Source organism: Meleagris gallopavo, chromosome 4, assembly GCF_905368555.1.
Source record: "Meleagris gallopavo chromosome 4, MGAL_WU_HG_1.1, whole genome shotgun sequence".
NCBI lineage: Eukaryota > Metazoa > Chordata > Aves > Galliformes > Phasianidae > Meleagris > Meleagris gallopavo.
In genome coordinates, this window is record NC_139407.1 from 229017 (window position 1) to 248278 (window position 19262).

Consider the following 19262-nt stretch of genomic DNA (forward strand, 5'->3'; position numbering starts at 1 on the left):
GGGCATAAGTTGGCTGTTTTAAGTAAAAGGAAGATACCTCTCCTCAGAATATCCTTTGTAAGAAAGTAGCATGAGCAACTGGAGTTTCAAGGGTGCCTGACAGTAATGACATCTTTGAACAATTTCTGTGATTATTAGCAGCTTGAACATCTCCAGATGTTTGAAGCTGAAGAGATGTATTTCAGGATCTGGAACAAGCTAGGTTGTTAGGATGGGCTGGGCTGGTGAAAATTGCAGAATTCTAATACATACACGTGCTTTTAGGTATTCTGGGGGTCCAGAATCCTCGGGGCACAGAATTTAGTTATCAGTAGAATTAAGGAGCTGCTGAGGAGGTTTTAGTATAAAAAATTTGGATCTTTATCTTAAGTTCATCCAAACAAATCTAAGATGTCCCAAAACCTTATTTTCTGAGCAAGAAAATATAGTCATTGTGTGTACAAAATTTACACGTGATGGTATACAATGTTAAATTATCATATAGTTGTTTAAAGATGCATTTGGCTTTTTAATTTAGAGAACCAAAGTTTTATGAAGTTGTACATAAGCAGTAAAAGAGGTATTTCCTGTTAATACAGAAAGAGTGATTAGAATAAATTTTTGTTTTTGAGTGAGAAGAGAGCCTGCAAAATGATAGAAACCCAAATGTTTCCCACTCAGCTTTGGTTTCATATGAACTGAGAGGGGCCTCATGTAAAATGCAGTAAACACATCTTAAATATTAGTTATGGTAGGACTGAATATTTTCTGTGTCTGTAGTGAAAGAAAACAATGCTAAGAGTATCGTTGTTGTAAAATGTAGCTGCAAATCATCTTCCTTTGTGCTCTGTGGTTTACTCCAAGTGTATGGACTTACATCATCCTGGGACTTCAGTGGTCATGCTATCTGTTCAACTAGTTATTTATGTTCTGGAATAAAGACAAGGCAGACTGGAAATGCCTTGAAGTGAGTCCTGAGACGTTTTCAGGTGTCTAGAGAAACAGATAACTTGAAACTTAGTAAAGTATTTAAATCAGCCTACTTTCTTTTGCTTGCAGTAGATTTCACATTGTTATCACTTTTCCGTATGAATAATTCATCAGACTTTTTTCTCCAGTGAGTAGAGAAAAGCAGATAGTTTTATGCAAATCAGATGTAAAAAGCCCTTAAGAACGCAGTATCGTTGCATGGTGTTCATCAGCAAGGGAAGAGTATCTCACAGTAATACAGCCAACAGTTTCCAAGTTTAATTAAAACAATTGAATTGTTTCAAAAATGCCTACTTTACAGTAACAGTCAACAAAACAACTTCTGTGATTAGCAGTAATGTTTGTGCTCTAGTTCTTCTCAGTAGGAAAAACATACCATATGTGTGACTGAGTACTTTTTGAGGACTTTGTCTTTAAAGATGTGGGAGCAAATGGAGTATTTGAGCTTTCCAAACTCCCATGAACTTCTCTGTTAGGCTAATTCAAGGATCATTTTTCCAATTCATTGCAAAACTAGTTTTAAAAAATGTTAATCTTGTTCCCAGCCCATGCCTCACTGTTCTGATGTCAGTACTGCTCTAAGGATTTCAGACTGAGGGCCAGAACCAAGCCTACAATGGAAGCTCCTTTTCAGTCTTAAATATAGAGTAGCTACTTGCTGCCCATCAAAATTTCAGAATACTCAATCCAGCTCTTTCCAGTATCCCCAACACAGTACCTTCATATTCTTCCCCAAAGAGGAGTAACCCAAAGTTTCCCGTGGCCCAAAGAGATAATTTTATGAAATCCTTTTTACAGCCTCCCTTATTGATGGGCCTAATGACTCAAAATCTCTCTGCAGGTACACACAGCACAGCTTGCTTTTCAATAACTATTTCATTAACAGTGACTGAGGGCTAGATGGAAGGATGCTTAAAATTCTACGTTTATTTACAAATTAAAAAAAAGAAAAAGAAGAAAAGAAAGTGAGGAAATAACTCAACCTAATGAGGCAGTGGGTGTGTAAAGCCATGGTGATCCAAACGGGGTACATTTTTTTGTGTTACGGTGTGATATTCCAGGAATTTGTAGAGAGTCAATATGGTATGTTTTCTACAATGAAACTTAAAACCCACAAAACTTTAAAGTGAAGTACTATAAATAGTATTTCTATAGAGGCCTTCAGGTATGAAGCATGCTAAATGTTGCTAGCATAAAGCCTGCCATGTGATGCTTATGTGGTGTTTGCCAATGCATACAGGTTCTCCAAACCCAGCTGGATACTTTGCTTGAAGGACAAGAGAGCATTAAAAGTTGCAGCAACTTTACAGCCCAAGCCCTCAACCATGGCACTGAAACTGAAGTGCTGTTGGTGAAGAAGCAGATGAGTGACAAGCTGAATGAACTGGCTGAGCGGGATTTCCCCTTGCAGCCCCGTGAAAACGATCAGTTGGACTTCATAGTGGAAACAGAAGGCCTGAAAAAGTCCATTCACAATTTGGGCACTATTTTAACCACCAATGCTGTTGCCTCTGAAACAGTTGCCACAGGTGAGGGACTGCGGCAGACTGTGATCGGACAGCCCATGTCTGTTACCATCACTACCAAGGACAAAGATGGGGAGCTCTGTAAGTCCGGGAATGCTTACCTCACCGCAGAGCTGAGCACGCCTGATGGAAGTGTAGCAGATGGAGAAATACTTGACAATAAAAATGGCACTTACGAATTTTTGTATACTGTTCAGAAAGAAGGGGATTTCACACTGTCACTGAGACTTTATGATCAACACATCAAGGGCAGCCCATTTAAACTGAAAGTGGTCAGATCAGCAGATGTATCCCCTACCACTGAGGGGGTTAAGAGACGTGTTAAATCTCCTGGCAGTGGTCATGTGAAGCAGAAAGCTGTGAAAAGACCTGCAAGCATGTACAGCACTGGAAAAAGAAAAGAGAATCCCATTGAAGATGATTTGATCTTCAGAGTAGGTAGGTGATTTCTCTGCTAACTACTGCCATAAGCAAAAGCAATTCAGGGAAATTGGATGAAAACTTCCCAATATAAAATTATTTTAAGATTAAGATTCTAAGTAGAGCAACCTGATAATACTTCTAGACCTCTTAATTATTTCACATATACATTTTAAAAGTACATGTTTCAGAAATTCTACTGGCAAATATTTAGTTAGAATTTGGGGTGAGAAATGCATACATCTGATTATCATAAAATATTTTACATGGCAGTTAATAAGATCAATGCTGCAGATTTATATTGAACTACTACTTTTAAAAATTGCTTGGCAAGAGACAAAGTAGGAGGATTCCCTCTCTAAAATGACTGCCTGGATGTTAATCTAATTAATTAACCAGGATCTACACATGTTAAAACCTATGATCAAACATAGTTATTTCTTGATGTCATCATAGGACAAAATTATGATTTCCTTTATTTGTTGTTTGTTTCTTTAAAAGTGTTTTGTATTTTTTCCCACTATCTAAACATGTTTCCCCCTTTGTATAATGTAGTAGTATCTTGAAGTTTGTGGGTTTCTAATGGTTTGTAAAATATAGATGCTATTTATTCTGATTTTCTTTCAGCTCTTTTGGGGTAATCTGTTCTTAAGCTAAGAATTCATAATTTATATGTTATACAAACAGTTAACTTTTATAGTTAAAAACAGCAACAACAACTTTTCACTTTGTACAACTAAAGAAGAAAACAAAGTTTGCTCCAACATATACAAGTCTGTATGTCAAATTTGAGCACTTATCAGAAAAGTAGCTTCAGCTTGAGCTGAGCCTCCTCAACAATAATGGCACTTGGTTGTCCAAAGCTGGTAGGTGCCTTTTGTTAAATTAATACCGAAACATTGCTTTGCCTCTAGCAGGAGGGTGTTATGATTGCAAAAGCTATTGATGAGTTTTGAAGAAAAAAACCTTGCACAGAGGCAGAGTAATCAGTTCTGGACTCCTGCAGGAATGGAAAGAGACCTGTGGCTTTTCCCAAATATGATTTCATTGCTAATGCTGGTTAAGAGCAACAGAGAGTATGTGTAGAAGTTTTTTAGATTTTCTGGGCACCTTATTTTGAGACAAGGTTAAACAAGAGTTTAGGATGATGCTTGAACCCTGCCTGATCTCTTCTGGAAGTGGTTGTGCCACATCATACAGTAGGCAGAGCATATGCTAGGTTGGATGAGCAAATTTAAAGTCCTGAAATAGTTTTAAAACTCTTAGCTTTCTTATTATAAAGCTTTCAATATGGCCTAACATGATTTCAGGTTGTAATTTCTACTTCCGTATCCCTTGTTTCTAGTGATCAGCTTCTAACCTAACTGCCAAACAGTGCTATGGCTCTAGTTGGTTGCTATTGCTTTAATGATTCTCTCTACAACACCATGAACTCTAATACAGTCTTGAATATTTTCTGAAAAGTGTGGTGCCTTTTCACTGTGATGCGATCATGGCTGTGTGCTTTATTTTTGAGCTTTTTCTCCTTCCCTTTCCCTGTCTTTCTCACTGTGTCCTCCCATTCTTCAAAGAAAAAAAGAGCTACAGCTGTGCATATTTCACAGCTTTTGCTTGAGGAAAACCCTCAGGACTTCCCACATTTAAGATGTTATTGAAAAACTGAACTGAGAATAATGCTTAATCTCATTCCACATTTTGTTCTTGGCTTCTCATTTCACAGAATGATCTTATATTGAGATGTCCCTGTGGGATTATGTATGCATCATCTGAGAAGTCTCTAAGCAGGTGTAGCTATAATGCTTTAGCTTTTTCACACTCTTCCAAAATCTGTGTAATTAATAAATTAAAACTTCTGACATTTGTGCAGGGATTGTCTTCAGGAATTTAAGATTTTGTTTAGCTTCAGTTTCTCCAGGACACTTGAGGTTTGGTTCATTTGTTGATGAAGTTGTGCAAAATGAAGTTTATTGCTCTTTTCCAGCACAACTGTTTGGATCCCATTGTTGAATTCCTCTGATAGCCCTGGCCAAATGTGGATTTTTGTTTAAAACTACGGAAGATAAAACTTGCATTTGGGTTCCAGAGGAACATATGGCTGTGCTGGAGAATCATACTGTAACATTCTTATGGCATCCGAGTATATGGAGCATGCTATTGTATGTATGTTGAAATATGGGCTTTTATGCAGACGTTAATCAATCAGCTTCTAGCAGAAGATCATTCTTGTGTGAATATCAAGAAATAACTTTAACACAGCACTGGAGCAGATAAATGTTTTCATTCATGGGGAACTAGGCATTGTATCATTTGCCAATTCCATAATACTCATTGCTTATGGCGTATGGTTCTGTTCAGACATTTTTAACCTCAGGGTATTGACTACACATTCATACAGTCGCGTAATGCATTGATTAAAAGGACAGAGCATTTCTTGCTTCCTCTTCTCTCGGTTATTTATATCCTCAACAAAAATCAGGCATGATCTTTAAGAGTATGTCCATGCAGTTCTCATGTTCTAAATGTTTCAGCCTGCTGAACGTAGTACAATAATGGAAGCATGGAATCGTAGAATGGCTTGAATTGGAAGGGAGACTTTCAAGATCATCTAGATCTAACTCACAAGCAGAAAAACCTATCTTTGTGGCATGTAGTAAGTTTGTGCAAATGAAAACAAAACTTGTTTGTGATTTCTAGAAAATAATTGTTGCATATGGTGTTTGCTTCTACTGCAAGGGGTAGAAAGCACTGGAGAGGAAAGGCTCTTCTGTTGCTTTGCTCTTGTGCCTTATACCTATGCTGAGTAGAAGTGAGGGATGTTTGGTATTATCACTTCCACCCTCCCTGGTAAATCTTGGCCATGTTCTCCAAAGGAGAGTTAAGAGCCATGGGTGGCTACTCCTCTGTCCAAGGCTCCATCTGGTGCTCTAGCTCTGCCATGCCTTGGTATTTTTTTTCTGGCACTTTTCATGGCTGGGTTCTTTGACAGTACTTAGCAGTAGTGTTGCCGTTTCCCACTTCAACTGCATTTTCTCTTTCTTTATTTATGCTTGGAATTGGCATCAGGCTCAGCCAGATGGAGAATTAGCTCTCTGCTGGAAAGTTCAATTTTTCTTTTCCTAGAGTGTGTTTAGTTGTCTGTTCAGCCATGTAACTGAGCACCTAAATTTAGCTGGTAAATTTAATGAGTAACTCACTCTAATTTTAAGGGGGAAAAAAAAGCACCTTTAGCAGTACTTTCTGTTAGCTTCCTTACTAGATATGAATGTCATCATCTGGGCTGTTATCAATGCGGAAAGTGGAGTCTGTGAGTTTACTCTATGTGAGAACTCATGAACAAAGCCTGTGTAATAATAGCTGTCATGTATTTATGCCTGATAAAGTCTGCAAATTCAAAGCAGAGTTAGGGGGAGCAGAGGTGCTAGACTTAAATTTGACAAATAATAAATGGTGAGCTGTGTTTTAGGGAAATGTTTAAACTTTCTAGGGCTCATATTTATTTTTAAATTTTCTCTAAAGACCTCTCGCTGACACTCTGTAGTGATTTTTCCTATCTGAAAAGGATGGGGCTGTCTATGGATATGTACTTTTTAAGTAGCAACTACAACTTTTAAGAGCAACTACAAAAACATAAATAGGTTCTGTGTGTAACCATCTTGAAAAAAGAGTGAAATTTTCTAACTGCAGTTAGCTCCCTTGTATGCATGGTCCAGAGGAATTCTAGCTACTCAGTAGGAAACAGCATCTTCTCTTTCCATCCCCTTAACTCCTTCCTTACTTTCCCAGCAAGTTCCTACCCAAGCCACCTTACAGCCTGGCTAAGGGCATTGGAGAAAGAATGGACGTATAAATGTAGCTGGTTGGCATTCTGAGAAAAAGCAAATGCAGGAAACAAGAAGACAACTCTGTCATACCTGTCTGTGCAGCTTGTATGTTGATCTTTCCATACTGTTCAGTTTTATCTTTTTTTTTCTCAATATAATACAGAGAACAGACCCAGAAGAATTATTTGATGGTATAGGTAGGAAAGAAATGGTGGCTATACAATATGCTATGGGTACTGCATCCTCTCAACTCCTCCATTAATCTCTAATCTTTCTGCAGGATTTTTGTGTCTTTCAAGACAATCCCTTTCTGATGAGAGGGGTGGTATGCTGCTTCTGTTTTAGGAAGCTGGTAAGTCTAGTTTAGCAAGCAGGGAGATTATTAGCCATATCAGCAAAATTTAGAAAGCAAAACCACTTCTGTTACTATGATTATAAGAAATGTATACTGTTCAACAGGTTCATCCAGATGGCTAGCACTTACAAAGCATGTAGTTAGTTGCATGATATAATTTTTAAAGTTTCCTGTGTGATTTTAATAGGTCTTTTGATTTTTTCTTTTCTTCTTGATGAGATTCAACCTGGCCTGTACTGTGCAAGAAGACTGAAATTGTGAAGTGTTCTGGTTGTGCTGCATAGTCTTGAGCTGAAAATGGCTGCTCTTTTGTTGAAATCATATCTTCAAAGCTAAATTAATTGGTTTGTGCAGGGTAAGCTGAATAATACCCAAAGGAATTAGATAGGGATAAATCTAATCTGATTGTTTATTTAGAGAGCTATTTACAAAAATAGTATAAAAGGTACTATTCCACAGCTTCCTAACTGCTCTGCTTGGTGCTTGGCCTTTCCTTTTGAAAACCCTCCTCTCCCAATCCCATACAACTTGCTGCAGAAGTTGGAGTAAAATGTCTTTTGTTCTTCTGTTGTGTCCAAACAGTAGCTCAGAACAAGAGAGAGACGGGTATGGGTGAAGACAGATACAAAAGATTCAGGCTCTCATCTCCATGCCAGGCTGATTGGGGAGCCCTGCAACACCCCAGACCCTTATTAGATCCCCAAATCGTCCTCTCTCCCCAACCCTTATGCATACGAAATGTCTCACCAGGCTAAGGAGGGATGGGTGACTGTCCAGAGAATAGAGGACAAAGCATTGGCTGCCTTGATAGAGAAGGGAGGTATCTTGCAGTAAAAGATGCCGATGTCTCTCACAGGCAGGTGTGTTTATAAGGAGGGAATCTTGGCTTAACAGGGAGAAGCTGTCATCCTTTGTTATAACACACATGGTTGCAGGATCCTGCTTTTCCAGAGTGCTTACACACATTGCCTTAAAATTTCCTCTCACATGAGATACTGGTGTAGTGAGTTATTCGAATTAGAAAGTTGAGAGTTTCCTGTTCTCTTCCTGAACTTAACTTAGGACATCAGGTGTGTTTCACTGACCTCAGCTTTCTCCAGAGAAATTTGTCCCCTTGTGGAAGGAACTGTATAGAGATGTGCAGACTAGAACTTGTCATGGTCATGGGTTTAATAACTGCAGAATGCTGTTTACAAGACTATTGTGCATGAAGCTGATTTTCATCTGCACACTGTTAATGAAGTACTGTTCCAAAACTTACTATGAAATGTGACTATGGCATTCCTGGGTGCTTCTTTTTTTTTTTTTTTTTTTTTTCTCCTTTTATGTTTATTTGTGAAGTGCCAGTGAAGAAAACTCTGGGCAACTCTTTGTATAGATCTCTCTTATCATTAAAAATGAATATTTTTCTGAGGAGAAAGAGCATGCATTCCAAAATGGCAGTGCTAGTTGGTTCCAGATGCTCTAGCTTATGCTTCCTCTTTTCTAACAAATGTTTCTCCTTTTCTCTCAGTAGTATAAGGAATGCTTCTCACTTTTCATCCCTTCTCTTTGGCTAAAAGGCAAAAAGAAAACACCGTTAGCAAATGGTGGAAAAAAAAATAACTGCATGCATCCTTCAGGCACTGCTCAATAAAACAGCACACAGAAATGGCTCAAGTGTGGGCAACATAATTGGTGTGTAACTCACTACTTGCTTAACATGTAGTTTCTCCTTGTGCTACAAAACTGAGAAGCGTTTGCTTTGCTGAGAAAGAGGGAAGTGTGCTGAGTTCAGGAAAATAACTCTTGAAACAAAGAAAAGTTCTCAGCACCAAGTGCCAAGGAGTTAAATGTTGTTTCTAGCCAGTGACAGAAAATATGCAGCCCACACTCAGAAAGAAGGATTTTTCAGAGCATGTACATCCCCAATGAAAGTTAAGTGCAAATTAGAGCTAATGAATGTTGTATATTGGGAAACACAGAGAAGTTTTAATAATTGGACTCCAGTATATTTAGACTGACTAAAATAAAGTACAAGCTTTTCAGTTGAAGCATATATTGAAACCAATTAATGCCCAATACACAGATGGTGAATTATTGTAAAAACACTTAACCATGGTAAGATAGCTCTGTGTGCAAGCCTCAGAATGAACTGCTTGTAGAATCTTTAAAAAAAAAAAAACAACAACATTCATTATGAGTAATTTTGTGGTTGAAGATTGTAACTGCAAGCTTGTCTAAAGACCCCTGAGCCTTCTTTATGAACACAGCAGGAATTTGAATACTTTTACTGTGTCTATGTGCAATTTGGACCAGAACTTCAGTGCTGATCTTTTAAACACATCAGTTTGATTTGTGACTGTTCTCAGACTGTCCCAGAACAAACATCTAAGTAATAAGGCATTTAAACTTAATGAACTTTTGTGAACACTTGTCTTTTTCTAGGTCCTTATCCCATTAGTCCCCTTGGTTCTACATAAATCTCTATGTCATTTGTCCTAGATAAAAATGAGACCTGTGTGTATGTATTGCTTTGTAAGAACCATCAAAAGTCTCTGTGGAAAGATTCAGTCACCAGATTTTGGTCCTCATTGGCATCAAGTCCTAGTCATTCAAAAACGGTTTTTCATCATGGTTTTCTAAGAAAACTTTTGCAGACTGAATCAAAACTGAATGGCAAAACTGAGTGGCAAACCTCAAGAGAAAAGGCCTCATCCAAAGCAATAACTAATACATTTTTGTTCCTCAATTTATTGACTTCAAAGAAGAGATTTAGAAATTGGAGTGAACACTTAACCAACCAGGTTCTTGGCTTTGTCTCTGTCTGTATGTTCCCTGTACTGTACTGCATCATTGCCTTCTCACCTGAACAAATATCCATATTTTTTAAAAAGTCCAGAGCTTGTGAATAAAACATTTTACTTGTCTAGCAAGAAGCAAATTGTGGAGGTGCCTTGTTTTGTGAAGGCCAAGGTAATTCCTCTGTTGGGGGTTAAATGGCATACATGCTAAAGAGTAAGAACCACCTCTTGTACTTAGAATTGGGATCTGTTACTGTGATGGTTCTGTGGTAAGTATCTGATGGTATCGGTGATAAGAACTCTTGAAAATAGGCATCCATAGATCAAGGATGTAATAAATACTGTTCTGGCTTTTAGTTCCTAACTTATTTATATACTACCTAGCCTGATTTATGTGCTTTGTGTTCAATTTTAGGAACAAAAGGAAGAAACAAAGGGGAATTTACAAATCTTCAAGGTGTAGCTGCATCTACAAACGGAAAAATATTAATAGCAGACAGCAACAACCAGTGTGTACAGGTATGCCACTGTCAAGTATTTGTCTGTTTTTTTTCCCCATACCTTTGCCTTATTTGTATTCAGATTTTGTACAACACAACGCCAGAATGCCCAACCTGCTTATCATCTGTTATCATTCCATCCTCTTGACTTGTAGCTATCTTTGTCAGATCTACACTGTATCAAACATGTATGTCAGAGTTTATTTTCATTCCTTGTTATGCTTGGCATAATATGGAAATGAAGAAAGTAGACAGTGCAATAACCTGGAAAAACGTCTTTTTGTAAATATTGCTTCACATTGTAAATTCATCAATTAGTGTTTCAAAATAAATATAGGACAAGATGCCACAAATATAATTCCTTAAGTGAATGCAAGTAAAAAAAAAAAAAAAAAAAAGATACTATCTTCAAATGACTTTTAGTCTACATAATGGATTTTTCTGTGTGATAGCATGATAAAATCATTTCTGTGTTAGGATCTCAAACACCCATGATTTCTTGGCTTCTTTAACCTGTTCTGTTTTTTTTTACAATTAATAATTTGTTGTCACTTTTTTGGCTGCCATGTGGTAGCAATGAACAAGGCAGTGGTGTGTGACTTGTTCTTGAGTATGTCAGAACCAGAAAGCCACATGCAATAAGAACTCATTACCAAGCATTTTCAAAGAGAGAGAGTTTAATATTCATCAGTACCCTCAAAGTTTGTAATTTGCGGCCCCTTCAGAAGAAGTTCAGTGTCTAATTAATTGTCTCAGGAATGCAAGTGGTGGACTAATTTTTGAGTAGCTGAGGCATCTGTCAGAAGTGGCTGGTACTTATTCCTAAGTCAGATGATTACATTTTAAAATACACTTTTAGCTTCTTATCTTTTATCTTCAAAAAACTTCATTACTGACTGTGGTCAAGACAATTTCCTCATTTCATTCCTTCAATTTCCTCATTTCTAACACAGGAATAACATCACTTCCTTTCAACTATCTTAGAGGGATATCATGAAGCATAATTCACTAATGTTTGTAGATTACTTTGAGATCATTCAAGAAACAGTGCAGTGTAAGTGCTGAGAACTTCTTTTTTATAAAATCAGGGTCCAGGTGGAGGCCTCTTCTTAAGTTGGGCATATTGCTTTCAAATATGTAAAAGTACTGAACGTTCCTGACTATCTTCCTGATTACAGTGCTCATTAGTGAATTCTAAACAATGAGCTCCAAAACATAGATGATGCAGATCTAGTTTTAAAACTAATGTTTCCGTTACAGATATTTTCCAATGACGGCCACTTCAAAAGTCGCTTTGGCATAAGAGGAAGGTCTCCTGGCCAGTTGCAGCGGCCAACAGGAGTGGCTGTGCATCCTGGTGGTGACATCATTATTGCAGATTATGACAACAAGTGGGTTAGCATATTCTCATCAGATGGAAAATTTAAGGTATGAGTTACCATGTGAACTCCCCTGAGATTTCTCTGTCTTGCAAAGGAATTCAAAGTACCGTTGTAGGGATTTTTTGTGTGTGTCAAGAAATGGCACTGTTTGTTACTTAGTACAAACTCCATTGTTGTGATGTGTAAATGCATGACACATCCATGTTGTATAATAATTAGGACGAGACCTCAACTGTACTGCCAATGTAATACCAAATAGAGAGCATATATACCATTCTGCAGCCCTGAGCACTAGGTATATGTCTGCCCTTCTGCAGCTTGCACTTGAGAATGGCTAATGTAATCAAGTGTGGACTAGACAAACTCATCATTAGTAGTGTGATTATACGTAAAGCTGTGTGTGTATATATAGGTACACACAAGACAAACACAAAAACTTTTGAGAAGTCTTCAGTGACATATGGAAGGGAAATGTAAGGCAACAGACTGTTGACTGTGTCCTCTATTTTCTCCATGTGTATCAACAAATCAAGTGCATAATTTATATATGGTCCTGTTAATGAATGCAAGGAAGGGGCAATCCAAGAGGTCAATCTGCTCCTATAGCATGGTCGTGAGTATTTTAAGTAGGGTGATGTGCAGTAGAAAAGCTGAAGGGCAGGAAAAGAAGGACTTATTTTCAAAAAACAAATTCTGAGTAGCATGTGCTTATTTTCATATGAGCCTGGATGCTTTTTGTGGTGATAAAATAAAACACTGTTCTATGCTAATGCTTGTAAACCTGCAGTATTTATCATGTTTGGGAGCTGGGTACAATTCCAGAATTAAAGACTACCTCCATTTGGTGCTGTTGTCTGAATGCATATTACCAAGTTGGGTGATACATGCTGGACATAGCTCTCTCTAGCAGAGATTAGCATCACTCTGGCAAGATAAAAAACCTCTAGAGATATTTCTACCATAGTTACATAGTTCTAGAGACCTGTTTTGGAAAGAAACCACCTGTTTAGCATTTTCTGGCAGCCTAATGACAAAGGGTTTGGATCCTGATCTACTCGTGTGGCTGTGAACAGATGCCCTTCCTTTATTAGTTTTCACAAAGTGACAAATGCGGTATCAAATAGCAGGTTTTGGTTGCAGAGTCCCCCATTTGAGAAGGACACTTGCACACTCTTAACTACACAGACTCAAAGCTAAAATAAAACAATACTAGTATGTAATGCAGTTGTTAAAAAAAAAAAAAAAAAAAAAAGATTTGCATTTGCAGGGATGACGTACTTCCTTGCTGAGTAGTTTTAAAACTGTACGGCTACTCAGGAACATCTGTGCTTTGGCTGAAGACACCAAAACAAAACTAAACAAAGATGTAGTTATTTAAAAATCCAAACAGTCTGAGTAGTCCAAGTGTGATATAAATAATTATTAACATATTTAATGTGGACTGTCTTGATCTGCACATCGGGGAGGGAGGGCTCGTTTTCCTTCCTTCTCCAGCTAGGCTGTAAATCCTACGTTGTGGATGATGTCAGCTCTGGAGGAAACAGCCATGGCTCTGGAGGAGCCACCTCTCTGTGTCCAACTGGGAGTCAGAGTATTGGGAAAAGAAAAGAAAAAAAGAATTATGGTAGTTTCTTTGACTTTGAGCCTAGCTTTGGTTTTAGTTAAGATATATATATATTTATATATATATTTTTTGTTAGACTGCACTAGCTATGTAGTCAGCAATGTTTGTGCGGGTAGTGCACTGGACTTAATATTTCTTGAGACTAGACTGATTAAATAAGAGATGAAACATTGATGATAGAAAATACTACTTTTAGATTTCATGCAACAGATAACATTTATCTGAAAAAAAAAAGCGAATATTTGTAGATGCATCTTTTACATGGAGGGCAGGTTGAAGCACAGGACATATATAACAAGTCCAGCCTGTGGAAATCTGGGAAAAACAACATACAAGGTCTCTGTCTGATTAAACTAGGCAAGCCTTGCTAGAATGCACAGATACATAGGGATTACAGTGCTTCACTTCGAAGGGTAGTGCCCACAAGACACTGTATATCATTTGAGATATTGATGGCCTGCTAATTGTTAACTAAGCATTATCAGGGGTCTTTTTTGAACTTACTCTAACTATTTAGTTGTTGTCTCCTTCTTTCTTTATTTACTCTCCTTTGGCTTCACAGCTTTTTAGTACTCATGTGAGCCAGAAAGCAAATTTCTCCTGGAGCCAAGCCCAGGCATCTCTCAAAGAACAGAACTGAGCTGACTCATCCCAGCAGCCTCTGCCAGGCAGAAAGTGTCACCTTCCATAGTTGCTGGTAGCAACAGAGGCAGAGCTCTGTTTTCTCAAGGCTATGAAGCTGGCATAATGCAGAGCTCGGCAAACCTTAAGCTAAGATTGCACTAAAGCATGAGTCTCTTAAAATGAAAGGCTGCAGTATTGTCTGCACAATGAAGCATCATACAGGGTCTTAGAACTGGAGGTTCTGTTTCTGGTTTATGCCATGGGTCTTACAGGTGACTACTGATATTTCATTTAATTTCCCAGTGCTTTATTTTCCTTATCTGTAAAAGCTGGATAACTTTTAAAAGCCAGCACTTTAAAAGTGCTGGCTTCCTCTGTAAATTACTTTCAAATCACCTAAGAAAACTGTTACAGAAGGCATTAATTGCTAGGCTAAAAAGAGAACTGAAGCAGCAGTATCAGCTTCTGTGCCAGTGAAGTTCAAACCTAATGAAGGAAGTGGAGACAAGGGACACAGGAACAAATTGTGGTCCACTGAGGAGAGGATTATTTTCTTTCATGTCTTTGGACTTTCTTAGACAACACTAAGACTGCCTGTTGTTAGCCAAACAGAATTTTAAGTTGAGCTAAGACATCAAATTATGATGGCGGGGAAAAGATGGAAGGAAATATTTTATCTATCAGAGTTTTATTTTCTTGTCTTACTAAAGGGGTTAAGAAGGGAGCTGCTTGAAGCTGGCTGCATGTTTAGATAGAAATAGTTCTGTGTGGGGTGTGATAAATGGTCACAATTGAATTAAGACAATCATACAAGTGATAAATCCATTTATTGTGTGACATCACAATGCATGACGATGGTTCTATCTCCACGTTAGGGAAGTTCCAAAATGGGAAAAGAAGGCATATTTCAAGTCTGTAAATTAGTTTCTGACAATTGTGAACCTTTCTGACAGCAACAAGATTGGTGGAGTTGAAGCTAAAGCCCTAACACACCTGCTATTACAGGGGAAGAAGTCTGTGTAATTTGGATATATATATATATTTTTTAACTTTAGGAATATCTCACAAGAGAATATTTTCCATTCTAGTACTGTGGCTTTATAAAGATATATTTGAAAACCAATCTGAATTCATAAAAGTCTATAAAACACGGAACAAAATGTCCTTGACTGAATTCAATTATTTGTCTTAAAGATTCAGATGATTCATTCTACTATATTCATTTCTAATGGCAGAAAAGTCAGAAAATACTTCTATTCACATACTTAACAGCAGTGACTGGGTTTCATAATGCTCTGTTTTAAATAATCAAACTTACAATTCTGAGAAACCTGAAATAAAAATTCACAAAGCATATGTTCAGCCAGACCCAGTGATGTGTCGTCAGTGTATTTTCATCTAAACTGGAAACAGAGGTTCTTAGTAAAAAGAAGACCTTCAGACTCTAGCTGGGCATAATTTATTGCTTACTGCAAATCATATTGTGAATCCTGTCCCAAGGATAGTAATTTTTATTATTCTTCTCAGTGCTAAGTGTCCATTAATGCAGTATGTGATTTATTCACTTTTTTTTTTTTCCCCTCATACATCTTTATATGATCAGAAGTACACTGTACTCATAAGTCTGAGTCATTTTTCCCTAGGAATCCTGGAAGGATTCCAGATAATCCTGGTGAGGAGGTGGTGCAGTGCACAATCAGACACTCAGGCATCCCTGAGGAAAGAAGAGAATATTTTATTTAATCACTCCAAAGGAAGTAAATCTGCTGCCTTGCATTTGATTTATGTTGTTGCTGCTTTGTTGTTATGCAAGCCTGAAAGCATTTTGTAGATTTGCTCATATCTTTCCCTTGGTAATCACCTTGTCATTTTTAATAGTTTTTTTTTTTTTTCCTGGGGTTATTTTAGTGTGATTTAATTAGGTGTTCATTGTCAAAATATTGAGCAATTTAAGAGAGCATATATATCTGCACATAAAACAGACATATGACTGTTGCACTTTGGTATGCATAGTCTTGAAGCAGCAAGATTTGCTCCCTGGAGTTTTCTTTGAGACTGAAAGACTGTAATAATGCTGTTGACTTCATACTGAACAGCCTCAGGTTATCTCCATTTATTTTGAGATGGCTCCTGCTTTTATCAACCCCACCCATGAGAATGTACTGTGGTATAGGAGCATGGGGTTTCCTAAGGATAGTTGAGCTCCTTTAGATACTCATGTGGTTGTTTGCTTTGAAAACATTTGGAAACTGAACAAAATGAGTTAGTTAATGGATTTTCACCACGCTGCATAATCTGTCCTGCCTTGATAATCAGGGACTAACACGACTTTAGCTACTCACATACACTACTTAAGGATGGAATGGCCCACTGGGTCCATCAGGACCAGCCCCAGCTCCAGCAGGGCCACCCATAGCAGCTGCCCAGGCCTATGTCTGGGCAGCTCTGGGAGATCTTCAAGGAGGAGACTCCATGGCCCATAACCTCTCTGGGCAGCCTGTGCTAGGGCTCCAGCATCTACATGGCACAGAAGTGCAGCCTGACGTTCAGAGGGAACATCATGTTCCAGTTGGTGCCCATTGCTTCTTGCCCTGATACTGGGGACTACTGAAAAGAGCCTGGCTCTCTCCTCTTTGAAACAGAATACAGCAAATGTGACCTCACCGGTGCTGAATAGAGGGGAAAATTCCTCACCACTTGCATCAGGTAAGGAAAGGAGGCAGAAAAGGCATCAATGTGTCTCACCCTGTAAAGGCACTGCAGTGAAAAATGGTATTTTCATACTGAAGATGAATACTTTAGTGTCTGTTTAATTAAAATTCAGTTGGAAACAAAAAATTATGTCATGCACCAAAAAGATAGATGCAAGTTTGTAGGATGTCTCTGAAAAGTTACTGCAGGATCTGGAAGCTCTGGGATCCGTAGTTTCAATACAGTGTGTTCAGTGGACTGCCTGTGCAGAACCATAAAAAAGCTTGCAGGAGACCTGACTTTTGGAGCCAACTGAGTAACTGTTTCCAAATTTGTCTGTCGTTTAATCTTCCCCCTTGTGTGTTTCTCTGGGAGGGGAGGTGCTGAATGTGGCTTCTTACAGCTCAGAAGAGGCACCTAATGTTCACCAGTTCTGCTGTAGCTTTTCGGTCAGATTGCCATCTGTAGATTGAGGAAAATCAGCTATTTACCATCTCCAGCCTGCACATTTATATCACACCCAGCATGGTGATAACTGCGAGACTTCTTGTAATGTATTGATTTCTGTGAATCATGTCTGTTACATGCCCATTTTCCCTGAATAGTGAGTGAAAGGGAACAAGAGGTCTTCTTTGTGTGTCAGCCTACCCTATCAGTATGCTAGTATTGACTACATAGCCATTTGTTTGGATTCATGTTGTCATATGTTTGAATTCACTTGATGAAGTAGCAAATTTTTCATTCTAGAAAGGACATACAGGAAAACGGTCTTTCTTTTCAGCTGAAGATAAAATGAAAAAGTACACAATATGAGCTGATAAAGCAATCACTTCCCCCTGGCAATCTTTTGATGACAAAAATTTCTCTTTGTTCCTGTAATACAGGGCAGCTTTGAACTGTACTAACTTATTTCTATCGCACAAATGCGTTTTTCTGTTCTGTCTTCTGTTTTAGGCCAAAATCGGATCTGGAAAACTCATGGGCCCAAAAGGCATTTCTGTGGATCGTAATGGACACATCATTGTAGTGGATAATAAAGCTTGTTGTGTGTTCATCTTTCAGCCAAATGGGAAAATAGTCACAAGGTTTGGTAGCCGAGGGAATGGCGACAAGCAGTTTGCAGGTACACTTGATGGTAATATGTAAATCCCCTCTTCTTGCCTCTTCTGCTCACATTTGCATGATGTCTGAGCATGTTGAAGATGCTCATTTTTTTTCTGAGAGGAGAGAGTTCTACTAAACATAAAGCTTGTCTTTGCTTCACCATTTGTTTAATTGGCCAGGAAGTCCGCAACTTATGTTCTGCGAATGTAGGTGTAACTACTTTGTTTTATCTACCTTTCTCTGCCTGAAAGCATTTTAGATCAGTGGAAGACAGACCTTAACAATTTTATAAATGCTCTGTAATGCCCACGCTAAGCTGTTAATTATAATCAACTCAGACATCGTGCTTTGTGTCTCCAGTGATCAGATACATATTAACTCATGCCCCAGGTAGTATCTTCCCATTACAAAATGGGCATAATGGGACAGTGTTAATACTGAGATCAAAAAGACTCACATATGCAAATGGAAAATGCCAGTCTGGGGAAGCTGCCACTTATATATTCAACTGTGTGTAGGCTACATGGAACAGATGAATTATTACTACTTGAATGTTTTCAGTATAAAGACCTTCATCCTGTTTGTACTGATGAATTGAGAAAACTGAAATTGAGTTTTTATTTGCTTAATAATTAAAAATGGCACCAAATATTTTTATTCAGGTGCTTTCCTGTTTTCAGGTTTGTTTCTTTTTCGTGTTTTTGTACAGAGCTCAACACACAGGAAAAAAAATGCACTTTTTTTTTCCCTGACAATATTTTCTAAGTAACTTTTGCATCTATCCTAAACTCGTTTGCTTGAATGCTTGTAAGAAATGATCAAATAAAGCATAGAAGATTTCATTTAGGCTTTACTTTTTGAGGATTATTTTCATTATATATACTACTTTATTCTAATGCACTACACATTTTCTCTTGTTAATCAACATATAAATATCTGCATAGTCATCCATGTATAAAGGGAATAAACAGTACTTATTGATAACACTAGCTGACAAATGGTTGAAAAAAATGGTTTATTTATAAGAAGGAGTGCTGAACTTTTTAAAACAGGAAATGAAATTAAGAGGGGTTTGAAATTGATTGTCCCTTTTTGACAGAAGTCTAACAGTGGTATTTTCATTTAGTGGCATTATTATTTTTATTATGATTTATTCTTCTTCTGTATTGCAGGTCCTCATTTTGCAGCTGTAAACAGCAACAATGAAATTATCGTTACAGATTTTCATAACCATTCTGTCAAGGTACCATTAGTTAATAGCAATTTGGGAAGCTTTTTATATTTTTATTTCCTGGGGAAAATAAAGTATTGTTAAAAACATAGAGACAATTCTTTTTAAGTGTGAGGCCCAATTAAAAGACTCATCGATCTTTGTGTGCGCTATATTTAATAGAGATGTAATCAGTTGCTTTTGGTTTCAATATTATATTCTGTAGTTCATTTGCTTAAATATATTTATGTTA

At 37.7% G+C, this 19262-nt stretch overlaps 1 protein-coding gene across 11 annotated transcripts in view; it reads left to right on the top strand.

Annotated features, from left to right (window-relative positions):
• Positions 1-19262, top strand: part of TRIM2 (tripartite motif containing 2) — a 67085-nt gene that overhangs the window by 39626 nt on the left and 8197 nt on the right. For 10 of the 11 annotated variants that reach the window (XM_085221950.1, XM_085221949.1, XM_085221954.1 and 7 more), the window contains 5 exons: positions 2210-2933; positions 10290-10393; positions 11635-11802; positions 17650-17830; positions 18972-19042. In XM_085221950.1, coding sequence (XP_085078076.1) covers positions 2210-2933; positions 10290-10393; positions 11635-11802; positions 17650-17830; positions 18972-19042 — 1248 coding nt within the window. The remainder of the gene's footprint in view (positions 1-2209; positions 2934-10289; positions 10394-11634; positions 11803-17649; positions 17831-18971; positions 19043-19262) is intronic. The other variant, XM_010710081.4, reaches the window with a different exon arrangement.